Source organism: Rana temporaria, chromosome 5 (genome assembly GCF_905171775.1).
Source record: "Rana temporaria chromosome 5, aRanTem1.1, whole genome shotgun sequence".
Taxonomy (NCBI): domain Eukaryota; kingdom Metazoa; phylum Chordata; class Amphibia; order Anura; family Ranidae; genus Rana; species Rana temporaria.
Genome location: NC_053493.1, coordinates 38,716,774 through 38,732,123, shown reverse-complemented (window position 1 = coordinate 38,732,123; position 15,350 = coordinate 38,716,774). Strand labels below are relative to the sequence as shown.

Below are 15,350 nucleotides of genomic sequence, written 5' to 3'. Positions count from 1 at the left end.
GCATTGCTTCAGAGCATGCGTGTTTGTACTTTGCACTTTAGTACACACGCTCAGAAAATCCGACAACAATTGTCCGATGGAGCGTACAAACGGTTGGATTTTCCGCCAACAGCCTATCATCACACAATTCCGATGGTGTGTACGAGGCTTTAGTTGCTGATATACATCATTTATCTTCCAGAGCTTCTGATGTAATTGCCTCAGACTGGTTGTGAACCACAGTACAGCACAGGAGTCCTGAGCAACCCAAGAGCTGTGTGACGTACAGTACCTGGCGCAGCAGACGCCACGCTTACCTTGTGTCCAGCGGCTGAATATAGAATCCACCAGGCCTTTACCATTCTTCTCCCCCCACACCAGATCCACCAATTCTTTATTAGAGTCCGACATGATCAACCCGTCCGTGTCTCTTCCTTTAATGAGTAAATATGTTCCAAATGTCTCTCTCCGCTCCACATGAAATCACCCCGTCTTTACCCCAAACAAGAGTGGAAATCAAACAATAATTGCTGAAAGAGATAAGAAAAGGTGACGTTAGGCACAAGGAGAGCGAGCCAAACCATCATGGCGGCTGGAACCAACAGAGTCATGCAGTAGGGCAGTGCCAGGACCCAAAGATGCCATGTACCATACCGGGACCAGCATTAGAAAGCAGATTTAGGCCCCTTCAGGTTCGCCTGTCAGTTTTTTAGGCAGACCTGATTGGACGCGCCATGCAGGTCTATGGAGCGACGGATGCAGTGCTGCCAACCTACCAGATTGAAATTTACTGACACGACATCCAAAATTTACTGGCTAAGCCAAGTTTTTACTGGCATTTCCAAAAGTTACAAAATTACAGTTTTAAATCACATATACTTATTTGTAGCCAAAATACTGAAATTTGGACCGTATTTTCCGGCGTATAAGACGACTTTTTGCATCTAAAATCATGCCCCAAAAGTCGGGGGTCGTCTTATAAGCCGGGTACCTGTGTCAGACGTCGGCCATCCATTATTAAATGTGAGGTATGTAACTAATGGCACAGTGAGACATGTTACTAATTGCACAGTGATAGATGTATTATACAGTGAGTATATCCCAAAACCAACATTTTAGCTGGAAAATTAGGGGGTCGTCTTATACGCCGGCAAATACGGTAATTAAAGGGGTTGTAAAAAAAAATCCCCTAAATAGCTTCCTTTACCTTAGTGCAGTCCTCCTTCACTTACCTCATCCTTCCATTTTGCTTTTAAATGTCCTTATTTCTTCTGAGAAATCCTCACTTCCTGTTCTTCTGTCTGTAACTCCACACAGTAATGCAAGGCTTTCTCCCTGGTGTGGAGTGTCGTGCTCGCACCCTCCCTTGGACTACAGGAGAGTCCGGATGCCCACTAACACACAGCTCCTTTCTCTAGCTGCAACGTAGAGAGTGTCCTGACTCTACTGTAGTCCAAGGGAGGGGGCGAGCATGACACTCCACACCAGGGAGAAAGCCTCTTGAGGGGGCGAGCATGAGTGTAAGGACGCTCACTAACACACAGCTCCTTTCTCTATCTGCAAAGTAGAGAGCATCCTGACACTCCTGCTCGCCCCCTCAAGAGGCTTTTTCCCTGGTGTGGAGTGTCGTGCTCGCCCCCTCCCTTGGACTACAGGAGAGTCAGGAGGCACTCTACGTTGCAAATAGAGAAAGGAGCTGTGTGTTAGTGGGCGTCCTGACTCTCCTGTAGTCCAAGGGAGGGGGCGAGCACGACACTCCACACCAGGGAGAAAGCCTCACATTACTGTGTGGAGTTACAGACAGAGGAACAGGAAGTGAGGATTTTTCAGAAGAAATAAGGACATTTAAAAGCAAAATGGAAGGATGAGGTAAGTGAAGGAGGACTGCACTAAGGTAAAGGAAGCTATTTAGGGGAAAAAAATTGTACCTTTACAACCCCTTTAATGTAGATATTTCTTATTCTTTTTTAGATATAGTAATTATGTAGCTCAGGGACAGGACTCAGGAGGGCAAGAAATGAGAATGGGCGGCACATAAACATGAAATGGACTCTCACAGTGACGCTGACAGCAGTGTGCAGCAGCAAAGATCCCCAACACAACACGTCCCCTCCGGAGTCACAGTGACAGTCTATCTCCATGCCAGGTGGTCCCTCCACTCCAAACAGCATTGACAGTCCTGGCTTGCCGTGCTCCCGTCCCTTAGATCTGCACACGAGACTCCAGCCTCTCCACTTGGCACCCTTGCACCATGAAATCACACAACACTCTCAGGCACCACCTTCACCAGTCCCATCCCGTGCTGGTGTCTTGTCGAGATGGTTCCCCCATCGGATAGGGTCTGGCCTTGACTGCGCAGGAACCACGCATGCAAAGTCAGAGGTTGCGGAAATCTCTGAGCCTAAACAGCTGTTTGTCAGTTGTCAACGGAGCATACGCACAGGCCTGTCGCGACAAGGCAAGCAAACCAAGCAATTGCTTGGGGCCCCGAGCTGGCCTGGGGTCCCAAGCAGGGCCCTTGCCGTGCTTCCTATAATTGCTGCAGCTGCCTGAGCGCTCTATAGAGAGCCTCAGGCAGCTGCAGCACTGCTGCCTCTCTCGTCACTTCTTCCCCTTCCCTGTAGCTTGGCCTAACTCCTCTACCTTCCTCCTGTCAGGCAGTACAGGAGATTCAGTTTCCTGTTCCCAGCCGGACTGACAGGAAGTGCACACTGAGTGCTCACGTCACTTCCTTTCAGTCCGGCCTGGAACAGGAAACTGAATCTCCTGCCACGCGGTATGGGGGTGTAAAAAGAACATAGGGAGGGAGGATGGGTTGGGGGGCCTCCATATCCATTTTGCTTGGGGCCCCCAAATTCCTTCAAACGGGCCCTGCATACGCAATGACCATGCGCAGCGACTGCGCAGTTGAGCCCGGACCCTATCTGATAGAGGAACCATATCATTAGAACACCGGCACTGACACACTGTAGAAGGCACTTGGACGGTCTCGGCCACCTGCACATGCACGGTTCCAACCATATTTTTTTACGGGCAGAGGAAACGTGGCCATTTGCTACTGGCTGCCAGTAAAAATACTGACGGTTGGCAACACTGGTCAGCGGTGACATGTCCACTGACAACTGATCCGCTGAATCCAGACAGATGGAGAACCTATTTTCCATCTGTCTGGCAAATCGGATGAAATTGGACAGGCGGTCCGTTTTCATCCGATTCACCATAGAGGAAAGTGGAGCTCACTTGCTCACAGGTCTGTCTCTGTACAGTGAGCGAAGATGGACCTGTCATCCGCCAACTCAGCCTGGATCAATGGAACGATATCCACTGAGCAAGCTGAGTCTGTACATGGACAGCCCAGTGTGAAAGGGGCCTTCAAGGCAATGTAAACACCAACAATGAACTGCTCTTAGTAGTACAATCCCTGGTGTCCCAGACCTTGTCCAGTCCCAACACACAGAGGGAGATTTACTAAAACTGGAGCGTGCAAAATCTGCTGCAGCTGTGTATGAAAACCAATCAGCTTCCAGGTTTTATTGTCAAAGCTTAAAGCGGAGGTTCACCCTAAAAGAATTATATACCATCCCGTCCAGCATACTTGCGTCAGCTACAGTATGCTTTTTTTTTTTTTTTCGCTGTATTTACCGTTTAATTCCTCAGTTTCTTTTCAGACTCCCGCGGGAAGTAGGCGTTCCTATAAAGAGGGGGATATGATTGACGTCCGGCTATGGCGCGTCACGCGTTCCGAAAATAGCCGAAATCGGACTCTGCTGTACACGGCGCCTGCGCAGTCTGCTCCTAGTCCGTGCGCAGGCACCGTATAGCGTCGTGAAGAGCCGAGACCTAGTCCGGCTATTTTCGGAACACGTGACGCGCCGTAGCCGGACGTCAATCATGTTCCCCTCTTCATAGGAACACCTACTGTAGCTGACGCAAGAATGCTGGATGGGATGGTACATAGATGTTTTTTAGGGTGAACCTCCGCTTTAAAGTGATTGCAAAGCTTTGAATTTTTTTTTTTTTTAAATAACAAACATGTGATACTTACCTCCACTGTGCAGTTTGTTTTGCAGAGTGGCCCCGTTCCTCGTCCTCTGGGGTCCCCCGGCGGCTCTGGTAGCTCCTCCCCGCATAGTATAACTACCCCTATAGGAGAAGCGATCTCCGGGGGGGTTACCTTGCAGGCGTGCGCCCAAGTCCAGCATTTGCATCCATAGACGCAGAATGCCAGCCTCGGCCATGCCCCCTGGCGCGGCATCATTGAATTTGATTGACAGCAGCGGGAGCCAATGGCTGTGCTGCTATCAATCTATCCAATCAAGAGCTGAGAACCACGGGCAGAGGAAGAGCGTGTCTCCGCCATGGGAAATTCCAGGGCTCAGGTAAGTAAAACTGGGGGGGGGGGGGTTCGGTCACTGCCAGTTTTTTTTTCACCTTAAAGTGGATGCAAACCCAAAAAAACATTTTTTTGTTTTTGATGTCACAATGTACAGTATAAGATTTCCTATCATCTGTGCCCAGTCTTGCCACACAGAGTTAATCCAGCGCTGAGCAATCCTCTTTTAATGTTCAGTGAAAATTAACAGAATTCCAGATAAAAACTTGCCAAATTATAAAGTCCGTTTCTCTGTTCTTGCTTTGTGTTACAGGTTATTTACATATCCTGGTAATATACAATGAACTTTGGATCACCTCATATTATGATAAACATAACATAACATATGATAAACATGTCCAAGCTCTAGATATGTAAATAACCTGCAACACAAAGCAAGAACAGAGAAACAGACTTTATAATTTGGCAAGTTTTTATCTGGAATAATGTTAATTTTCACTGAACATTAAAAGAGGATTGCTCAGCGCTGGATTAACTCTGTGTGGCAAGACTGGGCACAGATGATAGGGAATCTTATTCTCTACATTGTGACATCAAAAACGAAAAAACTATTTTTTGGGTTTACATCCACTTTAATGCATAGGCTGCATTAAGGTGAAAAAACACAAGGGTTTACAACCCCTTTAACTGAACAAGCCAAAGTTAGAAGCCGCTGGGCAGCTTCATCAGATTGAGTGCTCCAGTTTGATAAAATTCCCCCCATAATGTTATCTCGGGTCCTCTATGCAATGTGGGCAGATCCTGGCTGGGGAGGAGGAGACAGCAGAGAATGCAGACCCTAGGTGAAACCTCATTTGGTCACCCCCTAACCCCACCCCCTTTGCCCTGCCCATGTGACAGGAATGTTTTTTCCAAAATATTGAATTTTTATTTCTCCACATTTTGTCATGTTACAACCAAAAACGTAAATGCATTTTATTGGGATTTTATGTGATAGACCAACACAAAGTGGCACATAATTGTGGAAGGAAAATGAGAAAATGGTTTGTATTCAGCCCCCTTTACTCTGATACCCCCAACTAAAATCTAGTGGGACCAAGTGCCTTCAGAAGTCACCTAATTAGTAAATAGAGTCCACCTGTGTGTAATGTAATCTTAGTATAAATACAGCTGTTCTGTGAAGCCCTCAGAGGTTTGTTAGAGAATCTTAGTGAACAAACCGCATTATGAATGCCAAGGAACACACCAGACAGGTCAGGGATAAAAGTTGTGGAAAAATTAAACACAGGGTATAAAAAAAAAAAAGATCCCAAGCTTTGAACATCTCATGGAGCTCTGTTCAATCCATCATCTGAAAATGGAAAGAGTATGGCACAACTGCAAACCTACCAAAACATGACCATCCACCTAAACAGACAGGCTGGGCAAGGAGAGTATTAATCAGAGAAGCAGCCAAGAGGCCCATGGTAACTATGGAGGAGCTGCAGAGATCCACAGCTCAGGTGGGAGAATCTGTCCACAGGACAACTATTAGTTGTGCTCTCCACAAATCTGCCCTTTATGGAAGAGTGGCAAGAAGAAAGACATTGTTGAAAGAAAGCCATAAGAAGTCCTGTCTGTAGTTTGTGAGAAGCCATGTGGGGGACAAAGCAAACATGTGGAATAAGGTGTTCTGGTCAGATAAGACCAACATTTAACCTTTTAGCCTAAAAGTAAAACATTATGTGTGGCAGAAAACTAACACTGCACATCACCCTGAACACTCCATCCCCACCGTGAAACATGGTGGTGGCAGCATCATGTTGTGGGGATGCTTTTCTTCAGCAGGGACAGGGACGCTGGTCAGAATTGATGGGAAGATGAATGAAGCCAAATACAGGGCTATCATAGAAGAAAACCTGCTAAGCCCCATACACACTATGGGCCAGATTCAGAAAGACTTACGACAGGCGTATCAGTAGATACACCGTCATAAGTCCTAATCTGAGGCCGCGCAAATTTAAGCGTATGCTCATAATGAGATACGCTTAAATGTTGCTAAGATACGACTGGCGTAAGGCACTTACACTGTCGTATCTTAGATGCATATTTACGCTGGCCGCTAGGTGGCGTTCCCGTTGTTAAATATGCAAATGAGCAAATATGCCGATTCACGAACGTACGCCAGGCCGGCGTATCTGTTTACATCGTTTGCGCAAGACTTATGCCCGGCGTAACGTTACCCCTACTATAGTGAGGCGCAGCCAATGTTAAGTATGGACGTCGGGACAGACGTAATTTACGTTGAAGTCGATTCACAATTGAGCTGGGCGTAAGTTACGCTCACGTCGCTTTCATTGACAATTAGCGACGTGATTTGGAGCATGCGCACTGGGATTCAGTCGCGGCCGTCGCATGCGCAGTTCGTTCGGCGCGGGGACGCGCTTGATTTAAATGATACACGCGCCCCACCCGCCGAATTTGAATTCCGCCGGATGATTTACGCTACGCCGCCTCAACTATACAGGCAAGTGCTTTGTGAATAAAGCACTTGCCTGAAAAACTTGCGGCGGCGTAACGTAAATCACATACGTTGCGCCAATATAAAGATCCGCTCTCCTACCTGAATCTGGCCCTATCAGTTTTCCTGCAGGTTTTTCTCTTCAGGTTTACCACAACAACCATGTAGTGCATGGGCCGGCCTGATTGCATACAACTTGAAACTCTTAAGGTTTGAGCTCATATTAGATAGTTTTGGTAAACCTGAAGACAAAAACCTGCAGAAAAACTGATTGGGCCAGATTCAGAAAGCTTCTACGCCGGCGTATCTCCAGATACGCCGCCATAATTTCAAATGTGCGCCGTCGCATCTTTACGCCGATTCACAAAGCGAGATACGTCCAAAAACATGGCTTCAGCCGTCCAACGTAACTTGCCTATGCCGGCGCATCGTGGGCGCATTGTTACGCTGGACGCATTCGGCGTTCCCATTATAAATATGCAAATGACCTAGATACGCCGATTCACGAATGTACTTGCGCCCGCTACGCCGTTTACGTAAGGCTTACGTCCGGCGTAACGTTACCCCTGGTATATGAGGCGCAGGTAATGCAAAGTATGGACGTCGGAACAAGCGTATCTTTTTACGTCGTTTACGCAAGTCGTAAGTGAATGGGGCTGTGCGTAGGTTACGTTCACGTCACAGGCATTGAGCCGGCGTAACTTAAGGAGAAAATTTGACGTGATACTGAGCATGCGCACGCATTCCCAGTTCGACCGGCCATTAATTTACATGGGGTCACGCTTAATTTAAATAGATGACGCCCACCTGCTTCCTACTTTGAATTAGGCGGGCTTACGCCGGCCAATTTACGCTACGCCGCCGCAACTTACGGAGCAAGTGCATTGTGAATACTGCACTTGCCTCTCTAAGTTGCGGCGGCGTAGCGTAAATAAGATACGCTACGCCCACACAAAGATGCGCCCAGGTACGTGAATCTGGCCCATAGTGTGTATGGGGCCTTAGAGTCTGCAAAAGACTTGAGACTGGGGTGGAGGTTCACCATCCAGCAAAACAACGACCCTAAAGTACAGCCAGAGCTACAATGGAATGGTTTAGATCAGAGATCAAAATATATGGGTGGATGGGCCTGGGGGAGGGGAATTCAAAGGCAGACAACATCTATGTGCAGAGAGTCCTTGATAAAACCCATGTGTAATACTGAGCTGATATGCGTCAAAGAACTGGCATCCAATGAATGAAAGGGTCAGGCCAGGGAAGTCTTAAATCATGTTGGACGTCCTCCAGGAAAGAAAGGAGGGGGGGATCTGTCTGAGCTTTTAATGCACACTGTGAAAACAGCACAGGATGCAGGGAATTTGAGTAAGTAAAGAGTAAAATGAGGCGTCTATACAACTGTGCAAGACTACAAGGAAAGCTGAAGTTGACAATTACATATAATATATTGTATTAAACATTAAATGACATTAAAAGGTTTTTTTTGCACAAAGAGCTTCCAGAGTGCTCAACGTCTTATAAAAATAAAACACTGAAAACTCCAAGACGTTATTGCCCATTAAACTTTATGATCACATTCTTTCAAAAACGCAATGTCACATGACTGCAGGACTGACCGAGGTCACCAACTGACAAAGTCACATGACTGACCGAGGTCACCAACTGACAAAGTCACATGACTGACCGAGGTCACTATGGAAGTCACAAGGAGAATCGGAGGCTGACTGTTCAATAACTGGAAAAAGCAACAATAATGTGCAAAATACACATTATTGTCAGAAAATAAAGTTTTAGCAAAGTGACAGTTATACAGAATGAATGGAAAATATTGATATAGAAGAATGGAGGGTATATGTGTATATAGAGGATGGAGAGTACAGTGTATATATGGGATGGAGGGTATATGTGTATATAGGGGATGGAGGAATGGAGGGTGTATGTGTATATAGAGGGTGGAGGAATGGAGGGTATATGTGTATATAGAGGGTGGAGGAATGGAGGGTATGTGTGTATATAGAGGGTGGAGGAATGGAGGGTATGTGTGTATATAGGGGATGGAGGGTATATGTGTATATAGGGGATGGAGGGTATATAGGGGATGGAGGGTATATGTGTATATAGGGGATGGAGGGTATATGTGTATATAGGGGATGGAGGAATGGAGGGTATATGTGTATATAGGGGATGGACAAAGTCACATGACTGACCGAGGTCACCATGTATGGAAGTCACATGACTGACCGAGGTCACCATGTATGAAAGTCACATGACTGACCGAGGTCACCATGTATGAAAGTCACATGACTGACCGAGGTCACCATGTATGAAAGTCACAAAGTCACATGACTGACCGAGGTCACCAACTGACAGTCACATGACTGACCAAGGTCACCAACTGACAAAGTCACATGACTGACCGAGGTCACCAACTGACAAAGTCACATGACTGCCCGAGGTCACCAACTGACAAAGTCACATGACTGACCGAGGTCACCAACTGACAAAGTCACATGACTGACCGAGGTCACCAACTGACAAAGTCACATGACTGACCGAGGTCACCAACTGACAAAGTCACATGACTGACCGAGGTCACCAACTGACAAAGTCACATGACTGACCGAGGTCACTATGGAAGTCACAAGGAGAATCGGAGGCTGACTGTTCAATAACTGGAAAAAGCAACAATAATGTGCAAAATACACCATATTGTCAGAAAATAAAGTTTTAGCAAAGTGACAGTTATACAGAATGAATGGAAAATATTGATATAGAAGAATGGAGGGTATATGTGTATATAGAGGATGGAGAGTACAGTGTATATATGGGATGGAGGGTATATGTGTATATAGGGGATGGAGGAATGGAGGGTGTATGTGTATATAGAGGGTGGAGGAATGGAGGGTATATGTGTATATAGAGGGTGGAGGAATGGAGGGTATGTGTGTATATAGAGGGTGGAGGAATGGAGGGTATGTGTGTATATAGGGGATGGAGGGTATATGTGTATATAGGGGATGGAGGGTATATAGGGGATGGAGGGTATATGTGTATATAGGGGATGGAGGGTATATGTGTATATAGGGGATGGAGGAATGGAGGGTATATGTGTATATAGGGGATGGACAAAGTCACATGACTGACCGAGGTCACCATGTATGGAAGTCACATGACTGACCGAGGTCACCATGTATGAAAGTCACATGACTGACCGAGGTCACCATGTATGAAAGTCACATGACTGACCGAGGTCACCATGTATGAAAGTCACAAAGTCACATGACTGACCGAGGTCACCAACTGACAGTCACATGACTGACCAAGGTCACCAACTGACAAAGTCACATGACTGACCGAGGTCACCAACTGACAAAGTCACATGACTGCCCGAGGTCACCAACTGACAAAGTCACATGACTGACCGAGGTCACCAACTGACAAAGTCACATGACTGACCGAGGTCACCAACTGACAAAGTCACATGACTGACCGAGGTCACCAACTGACAAAGTCACATGACTGACCGAGGTCACCAACTGACAAAGTCACATGACTGACCGAGGTCACCAACTGACAAAGTCACATGACTGACCGAGGTCACCAACTGACTGAGGTCACTATGTATGGAAGTCACAAGGAGAATCGGAGGCTGACTGTTCAATAACTGGAAAAAGCAACAATAATGTGCAAAATACACATTATTGTCAGAAAAAAGAGATTTTTAATACAGCTTACCTGTAAAATCTTTTTCTTGGAGTACATCACGGGACACAGAGCGGCATTCATTACTATATGGGTTATATGGAGTACCTTCAGGTGTAGACACTGGCAATCTTCAAACAGGAAATGCCCCTCCCTATATAACCCCCTCCCATAGGAGGAGTACCTCAGTTTTGTAGCAAGCAGTATGCCTCCCAAAATGGTCCTCAAAAAGAGGGGTGGGAGCTCTGTGTCCCGTGATGTACTCCAAGAAAAAGATTTTACAGGTAAGCTGTATTAAAAATCTCTTTTTCTTTATCGTTACATCACGGGACACAGAGCGGCATTCATTACTATATGGGATGTCCCAAAGCAATGCTTACAATGAGGGGAGGGAGAACATCTCCAAGACAAAAGGATTTAATTTAGAGATATACTCAAATCATAATAAATCCAACTTATTTGAGAAAAATAATCTTAAATTTTAAATTTAACTCAAAAAAAGAGGAGCCCCCGGGATCCGAGGGTCTCAAACTGCAGCTTGCAGCACTGCCTGCCCGAAGGCAGTATCAGTATTCCTTCTTACGTCCAACTTGTAGAATTTTGTGAATGTGTGGACAGAAGACCAGGTTGCCGCCTTGCAAACTTGAGCCATAGAGATCTGGTGGTGTGCTGCCCAGGAGGCGCCCATGGCTCTAGTAGAATGAGCCTTTAATGATACTGGAGGAGGCAACCCTTTCAAGCCGTAGGCCTGAGTGATTAATTGCCTGATCCACCTAGAAATGGTGGACTTTGCAGCTGCCTGCCCCTTCTTGGGCCCATCCGGTAGAATAAACAGCACATCTGTTTTTCGGATCTTCTCTGTAGCTTTAAGATAGGCCTTCATGGCCCTGACAATATCCAAGGTATGCAGCAACCCTTCCTTTCTGGAAGTAGGTTTAGGGAAGAAGGATGGTAATACCAAATCCTGGTTCAAATGAAAACTGGATATGACCTTCGGTAGGAAGGAAGGATGAGGGCGGAGAACGACCTTGTCCTTATGAAATATAAGATATGGTTCCTTACAGGATAAGGCTGCCAGTTCCGAAACTCTTCTTGCGGAAACTATGGCAACCAAAAATACCAACTTCCTTGTCAGTAGAACCAAAGGAACTTCAGCCAACGGCTCAAACGGTTGTTTCTGTAAACTTGACAGGACAAGATTTAAATCCCACGGACAAAGCGGGGATTTAACTGGAGGTTTAATACGTAAGACCCCTTGAAGGAAGGTCTTAACCAGCGAGTGGGTGGCCAGCGGCCGCTGAAACCACACTGACAGAGCAGAAATCTGTCCTTTGATTGTGCTTAATGCCAATCCTTTATCCACTCCTAGCTGGAGAAAACTTAAAACTCTATCAATGGTGAATTTGCGAGGAAGCCATAGCTTGGACTCACACCAGCCTACATAGGCCTTCCAGACCCTGTGATAAATCACCCTAGAGACCGGTTTCCTGGCTCTGATTAGGGTAGAGATTACCTTCTGAGACAGACCTCTACCCCTGAGAATCAAGGATTCAGCTTCCAGGCCGTCAAATTTAGATGCCGTAAGGCAGGGTGGAGGATCGGACCTTGCGATAGCAGGTCTGGCCTTAGAGGCAGAGTCCAAGGGTTTCCCACTACCATCCTTAGGATTAGTGAGTACCATGCCCTTCTGGGCCATGCTGGAGCTACCAGGATGACTGGTATGCGCTCCACCCTGATCCTGCGCAGCAGGCGGGGTAGTAACTGGAGCGGGGGAAACGCATAAAGAAGTTTGAACTGATGCCAAGGGCAAACCAGAGCATCGGTTCCGCAGGCCATCAGATCCCTTGACCGGGACATGAACCTGTCTAGCTTCTTGTTGAGTCTCGATGCCATGATATCCACGTCCGGCACTCCCCATCTTTGGCAGAGTGCTTGAAAGACCTGTGGATGCAGAGACCATTCCCCCGGCCATAGAGTCTGGCGGCTTAAGAAGTCCGCCTGAAAGTTGTCCACTCCGGGAATGAATATTGCCGATATGCAGGGCACATGAGCCTCTGCCCATAGGAGAATCAAGCTCACTTCTCTCTGAGCGGCCTGACTCCTGGTTCCCCCTTGGTGATTTATGTATGCCACTGCCGTGGCATTGTCTGATTGAATTCTCACCGGGAACCCCTGCAATTTCGACGTCCAAGCCCTGAGGGCTAGTCGAACAGCTCTGAGCTCCAAGATGTTGATGGGTAACAGCTTCTCTGGCTTTGCCCAAATACCTTGGCGAGTGGAACCCTCCACAATTGCTCCCCAGCCCGTCAGGCTGGCGTCTGTGGTCACTATCTTCCAAGCCACTGGGCTGAAAGACCTTCCCTTCAGTAGGTTCTGAGGGTCTAACCACCAACACAGACTTTGCCGGATTCTTGATGAGAGTGGCAACGGGATATCCAAGGCCTGTGGCCTTCTGCTCCATGCTGACAGGATGGCTGCCTGCAGGATGCGAGTGTGGCTCTGGGCGTATGGCACCGCCTCGAAGGTAGCCACCATCTTGCCTAGTAGTCTCATACATAGGCGAATAGTCGGTTCTTTCTTGCTTAGAACCAGTAGGATTAACACCTTGATGGCTTCGACCTTCCTCAGAGGTAGGAACACTCTTTGTTGTTCTGTGTCTAATCTCATGCCGAGATATTCCAATTGCCTTGTGGGCTGGAATGCTGACTTTTCCCGGTTTAGGACCCAGCCGAACCTCTCGAGGTATTGGACCGTGAGGGCCACTGCTCGCTCCAAGCCGGGAGACGAGTGGTCTATGACTAGGAGGTCGTCCAGGTATGCTAGGATCGTGACCCCTTGAATCCTTAGCTTGGCTAGGATTGGAGCTAGAACCTTCGTGAACACGCGGGGGGCCGTAGCCAACCCGAAGGGAAGCGCCACGAATTGGAAATGACGCGAAGCCACCATAAAGCGTAGATATCTTTGATGTGGCTGATAAATTGGAACATGAAGGTAGGCATCCTTTATGTCTATGGACGCCATGAAGTCGTCCTTTTGGAGTGTGGCAGCTGCTGACCGCACGGATTCCATCCGAAATGAGCGGACTTTTAAGTATGCATTTACCATCTTTAGGTCCAAAATTGGCCTGACATCTCCATTGGGCTTTGGGATGATGAATAGGTTGGAGTAGAAACCCAGTCCCTGTTCCAGGACTGGTACCTCTACTATTACTTCCTGGGAAAGTAGATGATCTAGAGCCGATCTTAATGCGGCTCCTTTCTCCAGATCGTTTGGAATCCTCGACTCCTGGAAATGAGGAGGAGGAAACCTTAGGAACTCTAGCTTGTAGCCTGTGGCCACGGAAGACCGTACCCACTCGTCGGGAATGCTGGCTTCCCAAATCTCCGAAAAGAGTCGCAGCCTTCCCCCCACCTTCGTGGGTGGGGGCGCCCCTTCATAAGGTAGACTTGGGGGCTGGTTTTGCTGGTTTGCGAAACCACTGCCTCTTGCCTCTAACAGCCTGTCTTTGTGATCTGCTGTTGAAGCCGAAGTTTGTTCTTGCAGGGGGCCGTCGATACTGCTTGGCATTAGAGGGCCCCTGTCCAGGGGAGGACTGTCGTTTAAACGCAGGCCCCTGAACCTTCTTCTTAGTTGGCAAGAGAGTACTCTTGCCGTTTGAAATGGTCTGAATGTATTTATCTAGGTCTTCTCCGAAGAGCCGACCTCCATGGAAGGGGAACCCTACCAGGAGCTTCTTGCATGGGGGCTCAGCCTCCCAGCTTTTTAACCATAAGAGTCTTCTCATATGGATAAGGGATAACGATAAACGTGACGCTTGCTGGATAGAATCCTTGATAGCGTCTACCGTAAAACAAATGGCCTTAGGGACATCCGAAAATTCTTCTGCCTGCTCGGCAGGAATAAGTTCAAGCATTTGCTTAAATTGATCCGATAAAGCTTGAGCGACTCCAATCGCAGCCACGGCTGGCTGTACTACTGCCCCTGCAGCAGTGAAGGAGTTTTTAAGTAGTGCTTCCAAGCGTTTATCAACTGGATCCTTGAAAACCTGTATGTTTTCTACAGGGCATGTTAACGATTTGTTAACACATGAGATGGCTGCGTCTACTGCAGGAGAAGCCCATCTCTTGGAAAACTTTTCTTCCATAGGATACAAGACAGAAAATTTCTTAGGTGGTAAGAAAACCTTGTCTGGTTTGTTCCAATCTTGGAACAAGACTCCCTCCAATAGAGGATGGATCGGAAACACCGCACTGCTTTGAGGCGCCCTCAGTGAGCCCAAAGCTGACACCGTCGATACCTGGAGATCTGGTATAGGCAGGTTGAATGCCTTATGGACCAAGTCCGTCAAGTCTTGAATCCACCAGCTCTCCCTCAGGGAGACTGCCCCAGACTCCTCTGTATCCGGATCATCGATCCCTGAACCTACTTGGTCCTTGTCCAAGAGGTCGTCCAATTCCCCAGAGGAAAGGACCTCCTCTTCCGAGGGTCCGCGCACGGGTGACGGAGATCTATTCCGCTTACTACCCCGCATAGCTGCGGCTATCATCTTTCCCATGCTTTTCTGCATCTCATTTAAAGAGGTAAGTAACACCTCCTCCGTGACCATCTTAGGATTGGGTTGACTCGCGTCAGCTCCAGCCCCCGATCCCGATGGCCCAACGGCTCCCAGTGGGGAAAGCAGCGGCATAGCTCTATCCGAGACCTCAGACCCTGTGGGGGAATCCCCACCTTTTGTACCCTCTGATTTGTTCTTTGATGCCATGGTACAATACCGAGGTACACCTGCTACTTATTGGTACCTGGGACTTATAAATAGTTAAATGCCCAAACACCTGTTTG

General features: G+C 47.5%; 1 protein-coding gene across 1 annotated transcript in view; it reads right to left on the bottom strand.

Moving 5' to 3' along the window:
- The window catches only part of MINDY3 (MINDY lysine 48 deubiquitinase 3), a 263,254-nt gene that overhangs the window by 213,588 nt on the left and 34,316 nt on the right, over window positions 1–15,350 (bottom strand). The window contains exon 2 of the mRNA XM_040352409.1: window positions 297–509. Coding sequence (XP_040208343.1) covers window positions 297–390 — 94 coding nt within the window. The 5' untranslated portion in view covers window positions 391–509. The remainder of the gene's footprint in view (window positions 1–296; window positions 510–15,350) is intronic.